We start from the raw sequence: 24,751 nt of genomic DNA on the forward strand, positions 1-24,751 counted from the left end.
AGAAACTAATGAAGAGGAATCGAGAGGTTGTCGCTTTGTTTTCTTCTTTGGCCGTTGTTTGTTTGAGCCCCTGTGGTGGAAATTGATGGTGGTGGCCGATTGGATGTTTGCACTTGAAATTGGTCAAATGCCGTGGCATTTGTGTCAATGTTATTACTTAGAAAAAATATTGGAAGATATCTGGGCTTCAAAAAACAAAACAAAAAAAAAAAAACAATAGGCTACGCAGTTTCTATCAGTTTTCTTGCCCTGTTAAAGAACCAAAGCAGATAGATAGCTGGATGTCTATGAAGAGTCTCATACTTGGTGTTTAGTGTTTTACTATTTAGCAAGCCCTTAAAGGTGCCAAAGAACAAATTCGATACAATATGATACATTTTTATCTGATACAGTATCTACATAGAAGGTATATGGCTTTATTAGGTGCAAAAATGATCCAACAGTTTAACATGTCCATTTACAACCCTAGGATTTGTCTCTATATAAAATGCTCTGTTTTTACATTATTTGAAAGGGTCATGAATAATAGTGTTAAGCTCTGCTCTGATTGGCTCATAGAGACAGAGCACAGTTATGCTAATTTGAAAACCACGCCCACCGGGGGGAAACAATCCAACCATCTCCATTGACTTTGTATTGTGAGAGGCCGCCTCCTTGTCATTTCTGTCTTATAACAAAAACTGAATAATGCCTTAAAGCTGCTGTGTGACAAGATGTACAGCTAACAAGCCAAAAAACCCAGAAATAAGTTTTTATAAGCTGTCGAGACGTAAAACCCAGTCTTTAAGGAGAAAAAAGTGGATTGCTAACTACGTTTCCCTCTAGTGGGCGCAGTTCTACTAATAGAAGTACTATGAAAAGTTGCATGTTTTCAACTTTGTTTCTTTAAACCAGTGGTTCTCGGTCCTGGTCCTGGGGGTCCACTGCTCTGCATATTTTGTATGTCTCTCTTGTTTAACACAGCTGATTCAAATCATCAGCTCATTAGCAGAGATCTCATTGTCTGTCAGATAAGAGAGACATTCAAAATGTGCAGAGCAGTGGACCTCCAGGACCAGGATTGAGAACCACTGCTTTAAACGCTCGTTTATTGGGGTCGACAGCTTATAAAAACTTATTTCTGGGTTTTTTTGGCTTGTTAGCTGTACATCTTGTCACACAGCAGCTTTTAGGCATTATTCTGTTTTTCGTTATAAGCCATAAATGACAAGGAGGCGGCCTCTCACAATACAAAGTCAATGGATTTCAGTTATGCGGCTTTCACATAGGACGCGGTGCGCTGCGCTATGAAACTCATTCATTTCAATGGCTTGCGCCGCGCGAGGGCGGTTTGTTGTTGCGTCGAGCAAAGCGCGGGCGCAGCGTGCGCAGCTTGCGCTCACGCCGCAGTCAAAGTTCAAAATAGTTTAACTTTTGATCTGCGCTCTGTGACGATTACCCGCGCGGCCAATAGAAACGGGGCGTCCAAACAAAATGGACGAAGAGCTTATACTCGGGTCTGGCCAGCAGAGCACAAGCGGCGAGCGCAGCGCACACCGCTTCCTATGTGAAAGCCGCAGTAGCTCTGTGTGTGCGTGTGTGCATATGTAAACAGACCTTATGTTTGAGTCTGCATCAGACGAAGAATCCGATTTTGAGAAACATTCGATTGTTTGAGATTGTTGATGGACGTTTCTGAGTGGTAACTTTGTGTTTTTTCAATATGGACCTGCAAAACGTAACTGTAACATCAATAGTAGACTTTAGCATTAGCATATAGCATTAACTGTGCATGTTAAATATATTTTTCAGTATTTTAATTAAAGGTGCAGCGTGTATTTTTTAGAAGGATCTCTTGACAGAAATGCAAAATAATTTATAAAACTATATTATCAGGGGTGTATAAAGCCTTGCATAATGAACTGTTATGTGTTTATTACCTTAGAATGAGATGTTTTTATCTACAAACACAGAGGCTCCCCTTACATGGAAGTCGCCATTTTGTGCCGCCAAGCCTTTAATGGACAAATTTTGGGACAAAGTTGTGTCCGACAATGAAGTGTTTGTCCGGTGGCGGCTACAGTAGCTTCTCTATGTGTTTCAAAAGTGAGGGGTGAGCAGTGGACTGAGCAGTTGGTTGCAATTATCAACCTTACCACTAGATGCCGCTAAAATTTACACACTGCACCGTTAATGAAAGTGGTTGAGCTGAAATATGAACATGAATTACTGTTTCCTTTACTGGCAGCATGCACCTGAGCTATCAAAACCTTATGATTCATGTTATCCAAGCATGATCAGATAAGAATTTAAAGAGCATCTTATGTGCTTCAGTTGATGTGCTGGACATCTGACCTTTCATGCATACAGTAGTTACCTAGAAACAGTGCAGAATCTTAAATATTTCCTCTTCATTTTATTAAAATAAATCCTATGTACTTTATCAGACTTTATTTGGACCTCACTTGATGTTTGCGCTTAATAAAATAAGTACAGTTTTTCTGAGGATGTGGATGGTGTCTCTTTTGGTAGGTCACATAGTGACAATATGTTTACCAAGCATGCAGCACAAGTGGTGCTTTGTGTCGACCGCCTTTGGTCTCATAGTGCCTCTCACAAATCCGCTTACATCAAGAGTGTGACAGAACATGTTGTGTGCTTTTGAATCATGCCAGTCCTGTTACAGGACCTTTTTTTAACAGTCCTGCAGTGTTCAGTTGGCCTTATTTCAGCAACTTTTATTTTTTTATTGTTACTAACCACGCATAAACATCATTTATTTAAAATTACAAACATGTACACACATGTTACTCACATGTTATTTTAGCACAGTTTGTGCTGAATACAGTATTATGTGATATTAGCCATTAATGTGTTTAAAGCAGGGGTCTCCAACCTTTTTATGAGCAAGGGCTACCACAATGGATAAAACCATCTGAAGGGCTACTTTTTGATATAGTCTACTTAAAACTTTTTTGTTTTACTTGTTTATTTTATTTTATTTGACTTGTTTATATGTTTTAGTATTGTTTAAAATTTTAACATACGTAAACAAAGCCAAGCTAATATAAAAAAATATGTAATTAATAAATAATACAGTTGAGACTATTAGTAGAATGTGCTTTGGCGGGCACCTCACAGACTCTGTGACCCCTGGTTTAAAGCAACTGAAAAAAGACTAAATGTAAGAGCATGTCAAAATCTCTGCCAGTGTCCCAAAATGGTCGGACCCCAGGGGGTTAAACTTTTGAGAAAAAGTCTGACAGCATTGATTAAAAAATGTTTTAATGAGCGGGATTGGAACTAAATTCAGCTAGATAGAAGATCTCTCATACTGCATACCAATTCACACATAAAGGTGAACTCAGTCCATTGTAATATACAAAATTAGCTGGTTTTAAAATGCCCTAATAACTTACAAAATTAGCCCATGGTATCACAGACAAGGCTTAAGGCTAGTCCTATAGACTAAGACAATGGTTCCCAAACTTTTTCAGCGTGCGGCCCCCCTTGTGTACAGTGCATTTTTTCGCGGCCCCACGAAAGAAAATTTATGACAAAAACAATGTAATATTTTAATTAAACAAAACATATTAAATTATACCTAGTAGTGCTGTTGGTTTGTTGGCTTATTATTTTTTTAGGTTTAATTACACAGAATTCATGATAAATTAATGAATTTTATTAAATGTCATAAAATTGGGGCCCCCCTGGGACCATCTCGCAGCCCCCCTGGGGGCCCCGACCCCCAGTTTGAAAACCACTGGACTAAGACACGTTTGAGTGGTCTCAACTGAAAATAACTTGCCCTGACAGATATTAAAATAAGCCAGTGTCATTGATTTGTCTCGAGATACACACCAGTAATGTCTTTTTCTATAGGCATGTTTATTAAATATACTTATACCACAGGGCTGTTGAATGCTTTATTCTGATTGGTTGAGAAATGTTCCACGGGTGTTGATTATTTTTCTGTAAAACGCACACCTGGCCTGTCAAATGTTTTAAAATAATCACCAGCGCAAAGACTGTGGAAACCGTGATATAAGCAGAATAATTGACTCCGGTCCATTGAATTATTTGAAAATAATGCACACCCGCGGGGTAACGGCTCTCCGCTTCGTGCCGCATTACCACCTAGGGTGTGCATTATTTTTTTACAATTCAACGGCCCGTCGTCTATTGTTCCTTACTTACTTAATTTAACTATGGCCTAGTCCTGGCTTTAGCTAAGCCTTGTCTGTGAAACAAGGCCCACACCTATTATTTGTAAGGGCTGGATTAGTTGGAAACACTTTAAGGTGACCGCACCCAACTGTATCCAAATTTTACTATGTAGTTGTTGTTTTTTAAAAATTGAAAAAATGTTTTGTAATGATTAATGCTGACTTAATATTGAATGATTCACTGAAGATCCACTTATTATGAACAATGAAGTTATTAATATTCAAAAAAGAGTCAATTTTTTATATTTTCAAAGTGACCAATCTTTTATGTGCACTGTGGGAATCAGCCTTCAGGGTTTTGCACCTTCACAGTCGAGCAGTTAGACAATTAACATGAAAAAAATCTCCATATGCAGGTCTATAGTTAACTAAATCATGACAAAACACCTCAGCACCCATGAGACATGAACACTGGCCCTCATTTGATCTAATCTGAGAGATAAACTACTTTAATAAACATAAAGAGAAAACTTTACAATGAATCAAGCATGGGTTAATTCTAACCTTGAATACTATTGACACATACAGTAGTATGCGAATTGGGACATTGCAAAAAATTGCTGTAGTTGCCAAAATGATCTCACGGTCATGTTATAGTCACACAAAATTTGATTAATTTATTCATCTCCATGGCACATAATTCAGATTTTTTTCCGTGCCTTGAGCACAAATGTCTTTTTCGCACGAATTTCTATAAATAGTTTTTCGTGTCAATGGCACGACTTTCTTATTCGTGTCATTTTATGTATTGTTTTCTTACCCCCCCCCCCCCTATTTTTTAATTATTGTCGGTTGGGGTTAGATTTGGGGTTTGGGTTAGGATGTAATTTTATGTATTCGTTTCTACGTGTTTTTCTTCCGCTTTTTTAAACTATTCCTGCCTGGAGCTGGGGGTTAGAGTTGGGGTCTGGGTTAGGATGTCTAAAAATGTAACAAAAAGTGATTCTAACCCAAACTCCTCCAAGCGAAAATGGTAAAAAAAAATTGGATAAAACAATGAGAAAACTATACATAAAATTAAACGAAAAAGAAAAAGAAATTCATGCGAGTGTCACGAAATAGACATTCATGCTCAAGGCAAAAAAAGCTGAATTTCGTGCCATGGACACAAAGAAATTGAAAAAAATTTTGTGACTATAACACTACTTTTCGTGAGATCAGTCCGAGTTATGTAGCTGTTTGCCAGTAACTTGCTTTAGATGTCAATTAATGTTATTTACTGGCAACAATTAAATTAACATTAAACATTAACAAGTCTTTATCTTTACATAATAAAATAACAATAAAGCATTCTGGGAGCCAGAAATCCTCATCAATCTTTTTTTAGTTTTTTTTCCTTCAAATTTTGGTTCCCAGAATGCTTTGCATGAAGCTTTTATTTTAGTTTTTTCTGTAAAGACTTGTTAATGTGTAATGTAAATTTAACTTAATTTAACAAACTGTTGCCAGTAAATAGCATAAATTTAAATCTACAGTAAGTTACTGTCAAAAAGCTGACAGTATTATTGTAATTTCTACAGAAATGTTTAACAGTGAACAATAGACTCTGCTTAAAGGATTAGTCAATTTCTTAACAAAAAAAATCCATATAATTTACTCACCACCATGTCATCCAAAATGTTGGTGTCTTTCTTTGTTCAGTCGGGAGGAAGTTGTGTTTTTTGAGGAAAACATTCCAGGATTTTTCTCACTTTAATGGACACCAACACTTAACAATTTTAATGCAGTTTAAAATTGCAGAGTTTCAAAGGACTCTAAACGATCCCATACGAGGCATGGGAGTCTTATCTAGCGAAACAATTGTCATTTTTGACAAGAAAAAAAAATGCAATTTTGGGCCACGGCTTCCCGTCTGTCTCCGGTCCTGTGGCGCGCCAGCGCGACCTCACGTAATTGCGTAATGCCGTGGAAAGGTCACATGTTACATATATGAAACGCACATTTGCGGACCATTTTAAACAATAAACTGACACAAAGACATTAATTAAGCCCTTTTCACACAGAAATTCCATAAAATACACGTAAAATGCATCCTGGATTTTTCCGGAATAGTTAGAGTTTTTGTTTGTTCACACTGCCAAGATTACACGGCATCTGATGGTCCCGGAAAGACACGTGACATGTTGAAACTCCCGCCCTCTCTTCTACGCAGCGTCTGAAGTTTGCATATTATATATTATTTCTCTCTCCAGAAACAACTCGCGTGCATTTTTGTTTATAATAAGACTACAAAGGAGCGCGTGAACGCACAGTTCTATGCTGGTGAATGATCTCAGCTTCAGAGTGGATATTTGACGAGCTCCCTGATTTCTGCTTTGATACAGTTTTCAGACATTTCTCATCTTGATTGTTTATATGCATTTAAAACCCGCATTTTGAGGAGCTGAACAATATATCTCGTTGGAATGACATGCGGGTATTTTCGTTTATTATAGCTCAAATGAGCACGTGACGGGATATTCTTTTATGCTGCTGAATGATCTCCGTTTCAACGCAGTAAGTAAAGATCTAACTTACCTGATATCTGCTTCAGTCTAGTATGCTGACATTTCTCGTAGTGAATGTTGTAAATCCCTCATTTTAAAGAGTTGAACCAACTTCATGTTGCCATGACACGCGCGTCCTCACTACAGCACGTGCGTCATTGTTTATGCGTCTCATATATCATTTCCTGATAACTGCTTCAATCTAGTTTGCAACATTTCTCGTGGTGAATGTTTATATGCATGTTATCTGTTGTTGTAAGGAGCTGAACTATAACTTGTGTTGTGATGATGACGCGCGCGTCCTCACTTCGACACGCCCATTACGGCATTCTTGTTCACACAGAGGGTTACCCGCGTATCTTACTAGGTCCTCTTTCCGGCAACGATCCCAGAAGATAAACGGAACGAGTTTTTGTTCACACAGACGCTTGTCTGGCAATTTTACGGGTATTTTCTGGGACCAGAGGTCTGTGTGAATGGGGTTTTAGTATCATTCCACATACAACAACGTCGGAACGGTCCTCTTCGCCACACTTGTAAACACTGGGGCGTAGTTTCGATACATCATCCGTGACGTGATGACGTATTACGTGAGGTCGCGCTGGCGCGTCACACGAACGGAGGAAGACAAGAAGTTGTAAAAAGTGCATATTTTTTATTTTGTTTGTCAAAAATATCAATCGTTTCGATAGATAAGACCCTTATGCCTCGTTTGGGTTTGTTTAGAGTCCTTTGACACTGCAATTTTAAACTGCATTCAAACTAATAAGTGTTGGGGTCCATTAAAGTCCATTAAAATGAGAAAAATCCTGGAATGTTTTCCTCAAAAAATATAATTTCTTCTCGACTGAACAAAGAAAGACATCAAAATTTTGGATGACATGGTGGTGAGTAAATTATCTGGATTTTTTTAAGAAAATGGACTAATCCTTTAAGAACAACCATTATTTTTTATCTTTAAGAAATTGATTTTTTTAGAAGAGGAGTTTTTTGGCCAAAAAGCTTGCAAACACTTAAAAGGTTTTGCAGCGAAAGACCAATGAATGACTTAAGTGATATTTGTGAAAATAAGGCATTTAAATTACTGACTAAACCTTTTCATCGCCATTAAAAAGAAATTATAAGTTATCTAAACATAAAAATGCTCATTTACAAGAAAAAAAACTGTGATACACTTAGAGGGTTTTGCATTTGAACTCTTCACATATTACTAATATATATATATATATATATATATATATATATATATATAAAACATATACCTTAAATGCACCATAAGGATGAAATCATTTGCCAAATACAAAACACATTTTATAAGCTCTGTCTTACTCAGGCATTCTCATCTCACCCTGGATGATCGTTTCCTTCTCATCCATAATTGATTACACAATCACCTCTAGAAAATCAAGTTGTCTCCCTCTTCTCCAAGCGTCTCAAACCCTGATAAATGAACAGTTGCCAGTATCTTATTCTTGTTTAAGGAACAGAGTGATTTTAATGCACAAAGGTAATCGATGGCGCTCTCGAAAGCACAAGTTAATCAATACATGATGGTTTGTTCGACACAATTCCTATAGATTTAAAGACTATATCAGTAACATGCATAACCATCTTTCTCACTCTCTCAAGGTTCAAGCTTGACTATGACACTCATTCCACGAGCACAGACGTTTCAAAGCTTCCTCTCCGAGCAGACGCAGACAGACGAACAGCAGAACCAAGAGCAAGCAACATCGTCCTCTGGTGGCCACGACAGGAAGGGCAGCACCTCACCGCTCCGTTGATATACACTGACTGTCATGGCTTGACAAAAGCCACAACTCTTGGACATTCCAAAGCTTTAGAAAGCTCAAAACACATGTACAGTATAAACTATATATATATGTATGGCTTAATAATAATGATAATTATTTGTAGAACAGTGTGTATATTAAGAATTATAGGAGACTTTTTGTACGTTGAAAAAACACAATGCCAAAAAGTTGTATCATAAACTTTATTTTTTCTGGTGTAGTTAAAAAAAATAAGAGGACTTTTGCAGTTATTTTTCAGATGTACAGTAAATATGAAGAGCGCTTAAGTTCTTCAGCGATTCGTCTGGCGTCTTAATGGAAAACGTAGCAAATTAGCTTCTGTATTAAAGACAACTCTTATGTTGTTTTGCACCCAGCACTTTCAAATTAGAGCTTGCTTTGCACCTTGTATGTTTAATTTGTGTTTCATTCGGTTTGTGTTTTTTTATTATGTCTGTAAGATGCTTGCATTGGAGGAAATGGATAAATAGTTGTCCACCAAAACAACTTTATTTTATATGAAACTAATCCATCTACACACTGGACATGTCAGTTTGGTTCATCCGGACCAAGCTTCCTCTCACTGTATAAGTGCCTTCAGACTCGGGCCGGAAAGCCAATTAAATTATTATTATCCCTCTAGCCATCCACAATGTGTGTAACTGAATTAAGTTTCTATGTTGAAACCCTATTTGTCTAAAAGCCGAACATGATGTCTATTCTCTCCCCGCACAGGAAAAGGGTCTGATCTGATAACTCGACTGAATGGCTTTTTAAATGGTCTCATGGCAAACATACATTCGATGCAGACAATCAAAACAGATTTTAATAGTTTCAATCCTTTGTCTATTGTGTAATAGTGGTATAGGAAAACCAGAACAATAAAAGAATAATCATGTGATAATATGAATCTCAAGGTTTTAGAAGCACATGAAAAATACTAGATGATGATCATTTTATGATTTAAAAGCTATCATTGTGCATTGGGTAATTTACCATACATGTTGACTTGAGTTTATAGCACTTGAATGTAAATTAGACAACCACTATTTTATTAAATTGTACATTATAGTGATTTTAAAAGGGAATGGCTGCTGTCTAAGGGGCTTTCTGGGGGATATTCGGTCAAACACTGCATTAGATTATATCTCTGATATGATATATCAGGCTGTGAACACATTTCTTTGAATGTCCCTTGGGGATTTTTCAGTAGTCATTTGTTGTAAAGATACTGTGTATGTTTCATGCTTCTCTGTAATGTATTTCGTTTTGTATGTTTTGTTTTATGCATCAAGTAAAACTTTTGTCCTGTGTGGATGTCAATGTTTACTAAGTAAAATAAACTAAATGGATTTGTGTTTCTAAAATAATTAAGTTACTGCAATGAGTATATAAAAATTAAATCGAGCATGCATCTTCAACAGAGGGTGGGGACTCTTGAACGGTATTACTAGGTAGGGTTCTCACAATTCAAATTCAAGGACCTTTCAAGGACTTTCCAGGTCCAATACCCTCAAATTCAAGGACTAAATGTTGGGAGTAAGAGCAAGGTTACGTCGTGTACCTTTTTAAGATACATTGTTACAGTTCCCTTTCGAGGGAACTCGCGCTGCGTCACTGCGGTAACACTTTGGGGACGCCTCCAGGGGTAAGTGCATCTGAATGTGTATATCAAAATCAACCAATGGTGAGGCTTAACGGCAAAGACAGGGTACTGTGAGAGCCAGGAAGTATATCGCTATTTGAAATATTGGCAAAGACGGCGTTACGGGGATGCAGGAAGTATGGCAAGGGAGATGCAGCGCCTCGTTCCTTTCTCAGGGAACAACAGTTACATACGTAACCCGAGACGTTTACATGTGTCAAACACATCAAAAACGCATTTAGGTATGAATCAACATTTCCATACAGAAGATATTAGCATTTAAAGCGAACGGTTTAGCACGTGTGCTTAAAAAGTCTAGAATTTTGATGATATTATCCTACACTACACAGGGATAATATGGATTTTTTTTTTCAGAAAACTTGTATAAAATAGATTCAAGCACTTTTAATGACCTAACTTTTAAGGATTTCAAGGACCCGTGGGAACCCTGTACTAGGGGTCCTGTAAATATTATTTAAAATATTTTGATTAGTCATCAAACAAAAATGGATTAAAGGTGTAAAGGGTTTTTAGCAGCATCTAGTGGGAAGATTGCGAGTTGAAGATTTTCGAAATGCAATGAGCAGCTACGGTGGCTGCCACAGGATAAGCATGTCATCGTCTTTGTCAATGTAGGGACAAAACGCGCTCTGTAAAGCAGTTTGTCCATTTAGGGCAGGGATGGGCAACTTCGGCCCTGGAGGGTCGGTGTCCTGCAGAGTTTAGCTCCAACTTTCTTCAGCACACCTGCCTAAAAGTTTCTAGTATGCCTACAAGACCTTTGCTGCTTCAGGTGTGTTTAATTATGGTTGGAGCTAAACTCTGCAGGACACTCCAGGACCTGATTTAGGGCTACTGTAACACAACAAACTTTCTTATTAACAGTATTTCATGCAGTATTTTGCAGTTTTACCATTTACAGCAGTAGGCTAGTAACGTTAGACCAATGTGACTTACAAGCGAGGAGTATGTCCATCATTCATTCCAATCCATTCCAATAAAAAATCTTTCAGGTCACTTTGCAATCTCAGTCTATGTATATATGTTGCTTTAATTGATTGACGCCTCAGAATTCTAGAGATATATTTTTACAGCGTTTTGTGTCTTACACTTGACTTTACGTCCCAAAGGCAGTCGCTCTCCGCATCTTCAACAAGCATGTGAAGCATATAACGAAGTACACAGAAAAGGCGGATGACATCACAGTAGCGCGAGAGCGGTTCAAAGCAGAGTCCTTATGACTTCTCGATTAACTCTTGTGGTACTTTGATGTCACCTGCCTGTCGGTTTTTGCAGCGCGGCATGAACTCAAACGAATTTAATGTCTGGGATACATGTTGGATGACGGTGAAACAATGTGTGCATACCCCCCCAAAAAGTTTTTATCAACTCTACATGATTCACGTGGGTCACCTGTTTCGGCTTCAAAACAGTGAATATCGCCGAAAGGTGGGGGATTTTCATGATTGACAAACAATGTTGTTCATTATGTAAGGTCTTTAAACACCACTGATAATATAGTTTAATATAGTATATTAGCTTATGTATTTCGGTCAAAAGGTCATCCAAAAAGTCTCACATTGCACCTTTAAAGATACAATTTGTATTTATGTGCCGAAAGATGGCACCAGATCAAACAAAAACAATGATGTTGTTTACTGACGCTCTGAAGCAGCATGGAATTATGGGATTTGTAGTCTTTAACTTTAGCCATCAATCAGACGAGAACGAGAAATCACGTTGATGGATAAGGTAATCAAGTCTTATAAATGTTGCTTTTGATGACATTGTTTATTTCATTATGTAAGTTTATATGTGATCAAAACGAAATTGTTAGTCATATTGATATTACAGTATTAGTCCAAATTCGATGGTGAACACAGCTCAGAATTAAGTTTTCAACTTACAATGATTTTTCACATAATGTATTGACAGTACAAATCTTATTGTGAAGTGTCTTAAAATGACCATTTATATTGCTGTACAATACCTCTTGATGTGCATATCGTCCGCGGGAAGACGCGCTGATTACAGTCTACACACTAATGTTGTGATCCATATAATAGCATACGTTTTTTGAAGGGTTACGAATCAAAACAACTCACCCATCGCGTAAAACACAAGCAGGATCAGAATCTCGGTCTAGTTAAATGTTGTCGTGAAGCTCTCTCTATCCAGATAATGCAACACCAAATTGATCCTCTCTCGTTTTGTTCCAAACTCTTCTTGGGTCGTTTGGTTGGCCTGTACGCTTACAGGAGCTGACACAACCAGCGGCAGACGGTACAGAGATATCCATAAGTCCATAAGCAAGCGCATAGTTCCGCATTTGTCCACAACACTGGCTGCGTCCGAAAACTCAAGGCAGTGAGGACTGTGAGGACTTGTGGCCTCGCTGCCTCATGAGGACATGACTTCGGACTCGGACTCTCGGAGGCCTGAAGGCCGCTCAGAGAAAGGCTTTCCGACGCACTTCAAAAGCAGCGTGTTTGAAATAAAAACAGAGAGCGCCTTTGTGATAACTAATCACATATTTGAAAACTACAATACTAATTTCTCGCTAGAAATGAAATTAAAATGCTTAAAAAGTGAAAATATACGTTTATTTTCACTAAATTTGTGCTCCAGCCGCTTCCTTGGCCGCCATTTTATTTTTTCGAGCTAGACCAGTGTTCTCATGTGGGTTACGTCAGTAAAGGCGGTGACAAAGGGTCACATGGATATTAACGTCATTGACAGGAGACTGCACTGCCCCGTGTCAATGTTTTGAATGGAAATTTTCTCACGATTTACAAGTAGTAGAAAACATTACAGATATTGATAGTAATCAGCTGGACAAAATATATAACACTGGCCTAGTGGTTTTTGGAGATTTTACTGCAAATATCTTACAAATTGCACCTTTAATATGCTTATAATAATAAAAGATTAAAATGAAGAGATAAACAATCCCATGATAAAATCCATTTAGTTCAAATATTTTGTAGCATGGCAAAAATGATTATTTTAATATCTTTGTAACATAACCATCATAACAAAGTAAGTACAGTTTTAATTAGATGTACTGGGGGTCCCTGCACCTCCTTTTTATCCATTAAGGGGTCCTTGTCCTGTAAAAGCTAGAAGACCTTTGCTCTAAAGGATTTATATTTAAAGAGCACCTATGGTCCGATTCACGCTTCTACACTTTCCTTGGTGCGTAAGTGTGTATTAGTTCATCTTAACTATATGCAAAAGATACAAACCCCAAAGTAAACGATGACACGAGTTATTGTCTCAAATGTACATCTCCTTTCCTGGACCACAACAAACACATAGATCGTAGGCAGCAGTTTACTTCCTGGGATCGGTGATGTAGACAAAACCGACGTTATCATAAATCCTCTCGCTTCAGACTCACAGCCTGTAAGTTAACTCCTGTTAGCAACCGAATCTTTCAAAGATGGTAAGGAGCATCACATTTCCTGTTGACGCAAAGGTATTCAGGCCAATCACAACGTACAGATTAGCTGGCCAATCAGGGTCACAGGGCTTTTCAAATCTGTGTGTTTCAGGAAGAAAGTGAAATCTGGAGCAACAAAAATGTACGGTATGTGGAAAATAATGTGTTTTTTGAACCACAAATCACACAAACACATTGTATTATACCAAATACACAAAATAACTTTTTTTAGCAATGAAATAGGGGCTCTTTAATAAAACAGTATAATTAACATAATCTCAACCACAAACAAGTCATGTTTTCAAAGAAAATTTGGTTTGTTAGACCAGAAAACAAAACAAGGATGCATTCATTTATGATTCATTTTATTCCTGCAAATGTTTCGCAGTTCATCAAGATCAAATCTTATACCAAATGATTCAAATAATTTAAAAATGTACTTTTCTTGATTTCACACAAAGAAAATAAAGAAAAAAAACTCTGCCATGGAACTGAATGTAAGCGCTGAAGTATTTTCGGTTCTCTTATCAGTAATGGAGTCTTCGATTCCTCATTCTCTGTACTTCCATTTCTGTAAAGAAAACATGATTGTGCTCAAACTGAGACGGGGATGTCATTTTTTGAGGATTCATCCACTCAAAACCCCACTTTTGTCCAATCTTGTGATGATTAGAGTGACTAAAATGTTACTTTGGTTGCTCACAATGGACCATGCTTAGCGTACACAGGGCTTTTAAAGCAATCACCCAGAAACCTCCATAAACAGATTACCTGTCAAACAGACTTCACAGAGCAAAAAGGACTTTCTCCCCCAATGTGGTCATAAGCAAAATCCAGTGCTTTATGCAATGAAATGTATGTTATGGGGCCAGACTTGAGTTAGTTGAATGGTTAATGTAATGAAGATGATGATGACGGTAGGTTATCAAATGATGACTTTTATGCTGTTTCTTGCATTATTATGAATTTCTTCTTTGCCCCTCTGATACATCCATTTACATTCATGTGCCAAAGTGTGCCATTATTTGGCAATGATGCTTGTTTTGTATTCAGATACAGTTTGGTCCATCGTGTGAATGGCAACAGTCACAGGATGTTGATTGTTTATCTCTTCTGTTTTCGTTTGTGTTTCTCATGCGCTTTCACTATATGAAAGTTTACGTATATTTCTTTATCTCTTGCCCCAGTTCTGGTCCCTTTTTTCATCCTGTCATACACGCAGCTGTGTTCATAGTGGTTACGCTGTTTGCAGAAAGGAAAACATGCAATGTTAGTTAAAGTTACCTAGCATTAGTATCTGTGTAAATAAGGGTCTTTCAAAGCAAAGCAGTCAAAATGCAAAAAAAAAAAAAAAAAAACGTGCAAGGACATGGCACCAATTTTTATTGTATCAAGATCGCAATTTAAATATAGTGAAATAAAAAATACTTATGGTTCAGGATGCTGATTGGTTTAAAAGGATTATTAGGAACACCTGTTCAATTTCTCATTAATGCAATTATCTAATCAACCAATCACATGGCAGTTGCTTCAACGCATTTAGGGGTGTGGTCCTGGTCAAGACAATCTCCTGAACTCCAAACTGAATGTCAGAATAGGAAAGGTGATTTAAGTTTTAACAATCTGCTCAGTTACTGGGATTTTCACGTACAGTACAACCATTTCTAGGGTTTACAAAGAATGGTGTAAAAAGGGAAAAACATCCAGTATGCGGCAGTCCTGTGGGCGAAAATGCCTTGTTGATGCTAGAGGTCAGAGGAGAATGGGCCGACTGATTAAAGCTGATAGAAGAGCAATTTTGACTGAAATAACCACTCATTACAACCGAGGTATGCAGCAAAGCATTTGTGAAGCCACAACACGCACAACTTTGAGGCGGATGGGCTACAACAGCAGAAGACCCCACCGGGTACCACTCATCTCCACTACAAATTGGAAATAGAGGCTACAATTTGCACGAGCTCACCAAAATTGGACAGTTGAAGACTGTAAAAATGTTGCCTGGTCTGATAAGTCTTGATTTCTGTTGAGACATTCAGATGGTAGAGTCAGAATTTGGCCTAAACAGAATGAGAACATGGATCCATCATGCCTTGTTACCACTGTGCAGGCTGGTGGTGGTGGTGTAATGGTGTGCGGGATATTTTCTTGGCATAATTTAGGCCCCTTAGTGCCAATTGGGCATCGTTTAAATGCCACAGCCTACCTGAGCATTGTTTCTGACCATGTCCATCCCTTTTTTGACCACCATGTACCCATTCTCTATTGGCTACTTCCAGTAGCATAATGCACCATGTCACAAAGCTTGAATCATTTTAAATTGGTTTCTTGAACATGACAATGAGTTCACTGTACTAAAATAGCAGATCTCAACCCAATAGAGCATCTTTGGGATGTGGTGGAACAGGAGCTTCGTGCCCTGGATGTGCATCCCACAAATCTCCATCAACTGCAAGATGCTATCTTATCGATATGGGACGACATTTCTAAAGAATGCTTTCAGCACCTTGTTGGATCAATGCCACGTAGAATTAAGGCAGTTTTAAAGGCGAACACAGTATTAGTATGATGTTCCTAATAATCCTTTAGATGAGTGTATAGCGAAAATACAAGGTCCAGTAACAGCTATGAGACTACATCTTCCAGCAAAGTATTGAAAACATTGACACTGACTTTGCTTAATAAAATAACTGTAATGAAAATGTGTGTCTCATATAAAAGCAATAAGACACTCAAGATTGTAAATATATTGTGAATATAGATATAACTGAAGGGGTAATTTTTGCATCATAAAGGTACAAAAGCTGTCCCTGGTGTGGTACCCTTCCAAAAAGTATACTTTTGTACCTAAATGGTGTGTATTAGTACCCCAAACGTACTTAAATGATACATAATAGGCTCTTTCTAAGGGTCCCATACTAACAGATTTTTGTACCTTTCTGGGAGTGTGCCTAACAGTATATTTGCCTATTTTCACAATATAGCATATAGCATAATCTGTCTTATCTTATTGCGGTTTAGAATTGACGTAAAATACATTTTAAAAAGCAGTATCCAGTTCATTAGAGATACTGTTATAGATACAGAAGTATTCTTGCCATACATGTTGCAGTAGTTTAGATGTTTAATAATGCTGGAATGGGGCATCATGGGTATTATACAGTACGGACATGATTTAACAGTGACCACATTTTAATGAGCAAAAAACGTGAACGCAGAAAAATAATTCTAGCAGAAATACACATGCAGCTGTGTGAAACAAAATTGCTCTGATATATTTACCTGTCTTTTGTCGGGGTGCAGTTTGATTCTGTACTCCTCTCTCTTTCTTTTCCGCCTGTAACCACAGTTTAGAAGTTGAGAAACAGTTTACTATAAATGACAGAAATTAAGGGCGACTTAATCATTTATGAAGAGCCCTGCAGAGAGCAGGAAAGCAAACACTGCAGTATGCAGATAACCTTGCGTCATAGGAAAATACATACAGTATGATAAACTGCAAACTCTGTGTAAAACTCAGTGATGCTGGCAGAGAGTATATATGTTGGACATATGGTGAAAACAGGGAGGGAGTTTTAAAGCCTATGTTTGGTTGATAGAGTTTCTGATAATGAAAGTTCTTAAACCACAACATGTATATAAAATAAGGCTGGCTACCACACTTCCAGTGCATTTGCTTACATTTCCCATCCTCAGTATTTTACATTCAAGATCCATTTTAACTCTTACATTGTTATATTATTTCTATAAGGTACCTTACCCAAGCCCTAACAATTATAGTGGAGACCCTACAACTGCAACAGATCATGCAAAAGTCTTAAGCCGCCTTTCCACTGTACATGATATTCAGACACGACTGTCAGAGTTCGCCCCCTAGTGGCAGTCATAATGAGGATTTAGTTTAAATCCATGCAAACATGGGAAAGAAACTTATTCCAGTGCAATCTACCAATATTCACCAGAGTGGAATAAATAAATGAATGAAACAATAAACAACTATGCATATATTACAAGGACTGCCAATATTTTTGGAGGGAACATATGAAGACCATATTAAAATAATAACGTATTAATAATGTATTACTTAGAAGTAATCAATAGTTTTTAAAGGATTACAGATAAAGTTAAACAAAAAAGGATTAATAATTTTCACCTTGCAGAGTGTTTTATTGAAGTACACTGAAATACATAATTTCTGGTCGACGCATGCGGTGTAGCTAATTTTTTTTAAAGGATGCAATGGTCAAAAAAGATTCAAAAATTATGCATCTGCAGATGGTTGGCACCTCATGCTTCCTCTTCCGGTCTATCGGACGTCGTTTGTCATGTACAATGGAAAGGAGCTTTAGGGGCCAATCACACCAAACGTGTTTTATACGCTTGGAAACGCAAGGCACGCCACACTACCTTTTTTTGGTCACTTTAAAAAAAGAGCAGTGCGGCGTGGCTTTTTATATTTCTAGGCAACCACCGAGTCAGCTGTCTTGTCAGTCAAATATTGAAGCGTCAGGGCTCTTTTGCTGTTAACTGTCATATTAGCAGAAACTTTAAAAAGAGGACGCGAGGACGCTTGCTCTGACCTTGATCGAGGCTGAGAGGTGAACAAACACGCGAGATAGAGTGAGTGAGTGAGTGAGTGAGTGGAGTCCGGTTGTTCCAAAGAACTGTAAACTTCTGTCTCTACAATGTAAGGCCCGCCTCTCCCCTCATTTGATTGGACAATGGAAAAATGCGGAAGACGTGGGCAGCTTTTCCGCCCTCAGCACTCCTTCAAAAACGTGTGCTCCTTCGGCATGCATAAACAGCAGGCATAACACTCACTGCCCCTAGAAAACCATTCAAAAATGGCAAAGACAAATTTTGAGCTACAACCAAAAGAAAGTATAAATGCCGGTTTTCAAAAAAAAAGTACCTTAAAGGGACACTCCAGTTTTTTTAAATATGCTCATTTTCCAGCTACCCTAGAGTTAATCATTTGATTTTTACCATTTTGGAATCCATTCATCTGATCTCCGGGTCTGGCGGCACCACTTTTAGCATAGCTTAGCATAATCCATTGAATCTGATTAGACCATTAGCATCGCACTTAAAAATAACGAAAGAGTTTAAAATTTTTTCCTTTTTAAAACTTTACTCTTCTGTAGTTACATCGTGTACTAAGACTGACGGAAAATAATAGTCCCCAGCTATTGAAAGTTACTAAGGGGACTATTTTCGGCTGCTGCGTAATATTATTGCGCTCCTTCAGCCATGTTACAGCAGCAAAGTCCTCATCTAGCAATCCCAATGCTCTAAATAGTCTAAAATTATCTTTATTTGTACGTTTTCTGAGAGGTGTACCATTCTAAATGCTTAACCTACACAAAGATGCGTGGCCATCCACATGCGCGTCTGAAATTGTACAGGAAAAATACAGGAAATATGCACACAAAATGTTTAAAACAGAACAAAATGGCTTCTTCAGGGAAAAGTCAGTATTAAGTGTGACCTCTCTTGGACACATTAAAACTCTTTTGAGGAGACTGAAGTCCTGAAGCCATTAGGTGAGAATTAGAAATGAGGGTTTCATTTCATTTAGCCTAGATTTATATGAGATCCTGCAGGGTCCTGCTATTGCTATTACAGTACCCTTTCAAAAATACACCTAAAGAGTTAATATTAGTGTCCTAGAGGTACCAAATGTATACACATCTGTACCTACAGTAAATTATACATATTATGAGCCTTTTAAAGGGTACTACCACCTCAGTGACAACTACAGGGACAATTTTTTCTAAAAAAAATAGGCATCTTTATGAGTAATATGGTTATAATAATAGTAATAGCTTACTTGTTCGCCCACGTCACCAGTAACACGAGACCTATCAGAAGAGCGCCACCAGCCACTCCTACTCCAATATACACATACAGCATATTCCAAAAACTTCTGAACTCTGAAATGAGACACATACAAATGTTTTATATATATTTGGTTATACAAACAGGTGATGTATGGTTATTAGGTGGAATCAAGCTACAAACGGTTTATTTATTCAGTAGATCTTTCTGCATATTAAGCTGGGACATGTGCAGCATCTAACATTTCCATTAGTTGTAATGCACTGCAAAAAACAATCCCTCTCCATCTGCACCGTCCCACAATTACATTTGCATTGCATTTCAAAAGCACCCTACCTTGGGCAGATCGAGTGGTCAGCAGGACTGTAGTGGATTGGACCCCAGCATCTGTAGTGAAGTTGCAACGATAAAATCCTCCATCATCTTCAATAATGCTAGTCAGTTGTAGACTGAACTCCATAGCATCAGTACAGTTCACTCTTCCTTCACTGCTGAACTCCTTTAGCTCCACACCGTCGTTCAGCATCTGACACGTTGCTATAATATTGCTGCTGCCATCCTTGGGATCCACTTTTTCTAAGCTCACTTGGTAAACCTCACCTTCGTGCACGTGGTCACATTTAATGGTCAGGTTGTCATTTTCTGCAGCTACCAACTCAGTATAAGGTTGAATAGAGAAGTTGTTGGTGGTGATTGCTGGAAAAATATAGCAAGCGTGGTTTGTTAAACTGTGGCCTTTTCATTTTATTGTAATGCTATTACCTATAATTTATAATAGTCATACTTCACACTGTGTTATAGTAGTTATTCACTTTAAAAGTTGTAAAACACAAAAAGTTGGCAAACTTTAGATTATTATTTGTTAGATAGTCACCTCTTCTTTCAACAAAAGTGTCTTTGGTCCATGATCCCTGAGGATAGGTCTGCAAAGAGCAATGGTAGTGACCGATGTCGCTTAGACTAACGTTCATTATGGAAATGCTGCCATCCATAGTTGTGGATTTCACAAACGCCACTCTACCGTCATAAGACGGGGCATAGTTGGTGCCTAACTGAGGATGATAAACAGCTAAAGGTTGCGAAAGAGATTTTTTAGTCCAAGAGACCATTGTGAGCTGACCGTCCCATGGGCACAGGCAGTCCAAAATCATTCCCTCCTGCAGTGTGACTGTAGTTTCTGGAGCTTTCATCTGAAAGGAACCTACAGTAGAAGACCAATGAGTATGCATGAAAGTCAGACACGATCATAATTGCTTAATCTCATGATTTTTGTTGAAAACTTGCTGAATAGAAACACTCAATTTAAAGCAAAATTTAGATTAACCTCCTAAGACCCGAGGTTTGGTTTGGCTTGCATTTTAGATTTTTCCAGCTGTTTTGGGTTTAGGAAGAACCAATCAATATAATAACAAAATATTTCTCTTTAAACATGAAGCAGTGTAATTGTTCACGTTTGTGTACAACAGGTTCCAGTTACGCAGAATTAAGTATTATGGTGCAAACAACAAAAAAATTTGAGGTCCAAACTGTGCGTAGGATCCTTACTAAATCTCTACGTACGCACAAAAGGATATCTATCTGATTTATTTAAAACCATTCCATTTACATTCGGCCACATAAATGCATCTTGGCTGAATGGATATCAATCCAATCTTTTATTCCCACACTATAAAAAAAAACTTTGCTGCCTTAAAATTTTTTGTTAAATCAACTCAGATTTACAAGTCATGTCAACAGAGATGAGTTGTCACAACTTATAAAACATAGTTGAGAAAAGTCAACTTAATTTTATAAGTTATAACAACTCACCTGTAGTTATAACAACTCATCTCTAGTCAAGATAAATAATAGTAAGTTGAAATGACTTTTAAGGCAGCAAAGTATTTTTTACAGTGCGCCCAAAATGCAAAGCACTATTCATTACTTCACCTTAAAAAACTTAAGACAAAGCTTATACAATAAAAGGCAGCACTTACTGTATGTTGGGCAAGGGCACGAGGTGGGGTACAGAGAAGCAGGAGATTGAGATGGTGCAGTGATTTACAGGTTTACGATGGAGGGAAAGCACTTAACAAAACGCACTTTCAAAGTTTTATTTCTTTGTGTTATATAATGGATTTTGTCATTGGAGTATTTTATTGGTTCTAGAAAGTTTTTAGCCACTGGCGTCACTCCATAAAGCAAAGAGTGTTTCGTCTCTGTTTGTTTGCCTCTCTCTCGGCTTATGTTTGGAAGGAGTAAAGTGCAGACATATGTGGTTTCATCTCCAGTTAAGCTTAAATGCGTTCTCCTGAAGTGGTTCGATCGGATATATATCAAGTCTAGAAAACGTTTCAGGGTTAATTTACGGGGTCTTTTTACGGATAGCTATACGATTAGAGAAAACGCAGGAAGTGACCAGGTGTAAAAAAGGCTCATAATAAAGCATATATTAATACTACGGATGCACCGAAATGAAAATTCTTGGCTGAAAACCGAAATTATGCCAATTATTAGTACCATTACATTTATGGCTATGACTGTGTACTAAATTACTAAAATCAAGACATTGCAAAAATTTATATTAAAGTTTCAAATAAGAAATCAATTACAAATTATGAAAATATTTATTTAGCACACTGCACCAATGCACAGTATAAAATAAAATTCAAACTGAAATGTTTAACTTGACCCCACTCATGTGTAGGGGAAAACCGGGGTGAAAGTAACGCGGGGCGAAAGTAACAAAACGATTTTCTAATAAAAATTGTAAAATATTTTTTATATTCAAAATGTAATTACATTTTTCAAATGTTATGCACAGATATGCAAGAGAATAATGACAACGTTTTTCTCAATGTACTATTTAAAAATTAAGTCAGAGAGATGTTGGTTTTGCGGTTGTTGATGAGTAACAGCTGTGAAAGATCACAACAGGATAATAGCCTAAGTGAACAGTATCCCAATGTCAAGTGAGCTATAGAGTCCTTATCAGTGCCCGAACCTGCATACACAATATACTGATTCCCGACCTCTGGAGGTAGGGAACGGTTTCGGCCATACTGTTTCGGTGATAAAAGTCTTTCGGCCAAAAAACAAAAAAATCTCATTTGGGCCATTTTCGGTGGCTGAGTATTCGGTGCATCCCTATTTAATACGCATGTTATTTCAAGATAGGTTTATAATGGAACCTGGGTCCTTGGTCTATAGGCAAAGACCCCCAACATATACAATTATTAAAACTAACCGTTACTTGAGCATAAACCCAAAACGATTTATTTTATTACATTTATGGACACATCAGTTAAAGCAAAATCTTTAGTACTTGCTTGTTAAAGGTGCAGTGTGTAAATTTTAGTGGCATCTAGTGGTGAGGTTGCGAACTGCCACCAACGGCTAAGTCCACTGCTCACTCCTCGCTTTTGAAACACATAGAAAAGCTACGATAGCCCCCCAGACAAACATGTCATCGTTGGAGACAACTTAGTAAAAAAAGTTTGTCCATTAAGGGCTTCTGTAGAAACATGGTGGCACAAAATGGCAGCTTCCATGTAAGGGCACCCTCGGTGTATGTAGATAAAAACATCTCATTCTAAGGTAATAAAAACATGAAAGGTCTTTATACACCCCTGATCATGTAGTTTTATATATTATTTTGCATTTCGGTGAAGAGATTCCTCCAAAAATTACACCCTGCACCTTTAAGTAACTTTAGGTTTTAAACCAAGATAAACGCCTGTGAACCTTAATTTGCTTATTAACAAATATACACAATATAATGACGTTTGTTCAACAAAGTGTTGCTGGTTTTGCCTCATTTGCATGTGGTTTTCTGCCTCCATGCACCTTGTTTTGTAATCACATCTGAATACATCCGCAAAGCTAAAGGTTAATTGTATAGAATATGCATATAGCTATTCTCCTAACTACCTCAACCTGGACTTTGCACAAGTACATTTTCTATGTTTACATCACGCTGAACACTTCTTACGCCTCCAAAACACTTTTGCGTGTGTATACAGGATTTTCTTAATACATACTTTACACTTAAACGTCTCCACATATTTACACTTCTATTTGCACCCACTTGCACATCCGCTACATTGTACATGTGGTTTCTGTTCTTATTTTGCATATTTTTAGGCTTCTAGACGTTTCTCAAAGTAAGAATTTGATTGTACAGTTCAACAGAGTGTCTCAACATATAACAATAAAATCTTGAATTGTGAATCTAATTAAGATTGATTTTAAGCTTTCTAAAACGATAAAGGGATAGTTCATTTTAAAATGAAATTTCTATCATTACTCGTCCTCATGTTGTTCCAAACCTGCACGATTCCCCTTTCTCTGATGAACACGAAGATATCTTGAGAGCAGTAAGTGACCATTGACTTTCATAGTAGGAAAAAATATTTTGGAAGTATTGTGATAAATGACTAAGAAAATGTTTTGATAAATGATTGTAAGCACACAATTGATGGTACCCATAAAATTCCATCATATTGTTTTATTCCTACTATGGAAGTCCATGGTCACTTACTGCTGTGTTTTCACCATCATTTCTCAAAACATCTTCTTTGTGTTCACCAGAAAAAAGAAATTCATACAGATTTAGAACAACATGAGGACGAGTAAATGATGACAGAACTTTCATTTTAAAGTGAACCATCCCTTAACAATTACAACAGTGAACTCCATTAAGTACAAATATGTTAGCGTATCCTTGTTTATAAGGGCTTTTAAAAAGGGCATTTTAAAAGTAGATTTACTGTATTGAAATACTTGATAATAATATATTTTAATAAGAATAATAATAATAAGCAGTGCACTGTAAAAAATATTTGATCAATAATTCATTACAATATATGATTTTGTATTACATTAAATAAAAATCTTCACTCGTTACTAGTCAAAATTTAAAATGAGTTAAAATGACTTTTTCTGTCATAAATTGTTTTAATTTGAAATTTCAGTATACTTCATCTGTGTAAAACTATTTATCAATCTGCTATTATCACATGAATACCTACTGAATATTAAAACCTCTAAAACCACTACTGACCAAAAACAAATTCTTATGATAAACCAAACATTTGAAACTCACCCAAAAGTAGCTACCCGATTCAAAAACATTACCTTTAAGCAAACAGAGCGACATCATGAGTACCATGAAGTACCAGTAATCCTTTTGTACTGCCACCATCTTGCTCTTCTGAGACAGAATGAATACAGCATTGACAGGAGGTCGAGTCAACCACAGACACTTTGTCTACAGCTGCAAGTCTGCAGTCAACTAGTGGTTGCAAACTGTGACAGAGGTGTTAAGATTGAAGACCCCACACATGTTGTTTTTGTTCTTAAGT

General features: G+C 37.3%; 2 protein-coding genes across 3 annotated transcripts in view; one reads left to right on the plus strand and one right to left on the minus strand.

Moving 5' to 3' along the window:
• Positions 1-9,854, plus strand: part of dok6 (docking protein 6) — a 96,739-nt gene extending 86,885 nt beyond the window's left edge. Inside the window, exon 8 of the mRNA XM_073863767.1 lies at positions 8,321-9,854. Within this exon, the coding sequence (XP_073719868.1) occupies positions 8,321-8,475 (155 nt within the window). The 3' untranslated portion in view covers positions 8,476-9,854. The remainder of the gene's footprint in view (positions 1-8,320) is intronic.
• Positions 9,855-13,919: 4,065 nt separating this feature from the next.
• On the minus strand, positions 13,920-24,713 carry cd226 (CD226 molecule). Of its 2 annotated transcripts, none has more exons than XM_055182964.2 (6): positions 24,525-24,713; positions 20,284-20,610; positions 19,746-20,105; positions 19,402-19,504; positions 16,854-16,908; positions 13,920-14,813 (listed from the first exon to the last, which is right to left on the minus strand). In XM_055182964.2, exons 1-6 carry the CDS (start codon positions 24,589-24,591, stop codon positions 14,676-14,678), a joined length of 1,050 nt encoding a protein of 349 aa, XP_055038939.2. In that variant the 5' UTR covers positions 24,592-24,713; the 3' UTR covers positions 13,920-14,675. The 2 variants fall into 2 exon arrangements, with proteins under 2 accessions (XP_055038939.2, XP_055038940.2); XM_055182965.2 differs by having other exon boundaries at positions 13,920-14,142; positions 24,525-24,710.
• Positions 24,714-24,751: the final 38 nt, after the last annotated feature.

The sequence above is a fragment of the Misgurnus anguillicaudatus genome, chromosome 25, assembly GCF_027580225.2.
Source record: "Misgurnus anguillicaudatus chromosome 25, ASM2758022v2, whole genome shotgun sequence".
Classification (NCBI taxonomy): Eukaryota; Metazoa; Chordata; class Actinopteri; order Cypriniformes; family Cobitidae; genus Misgurnus; species Misgurnus anguillicaudatus.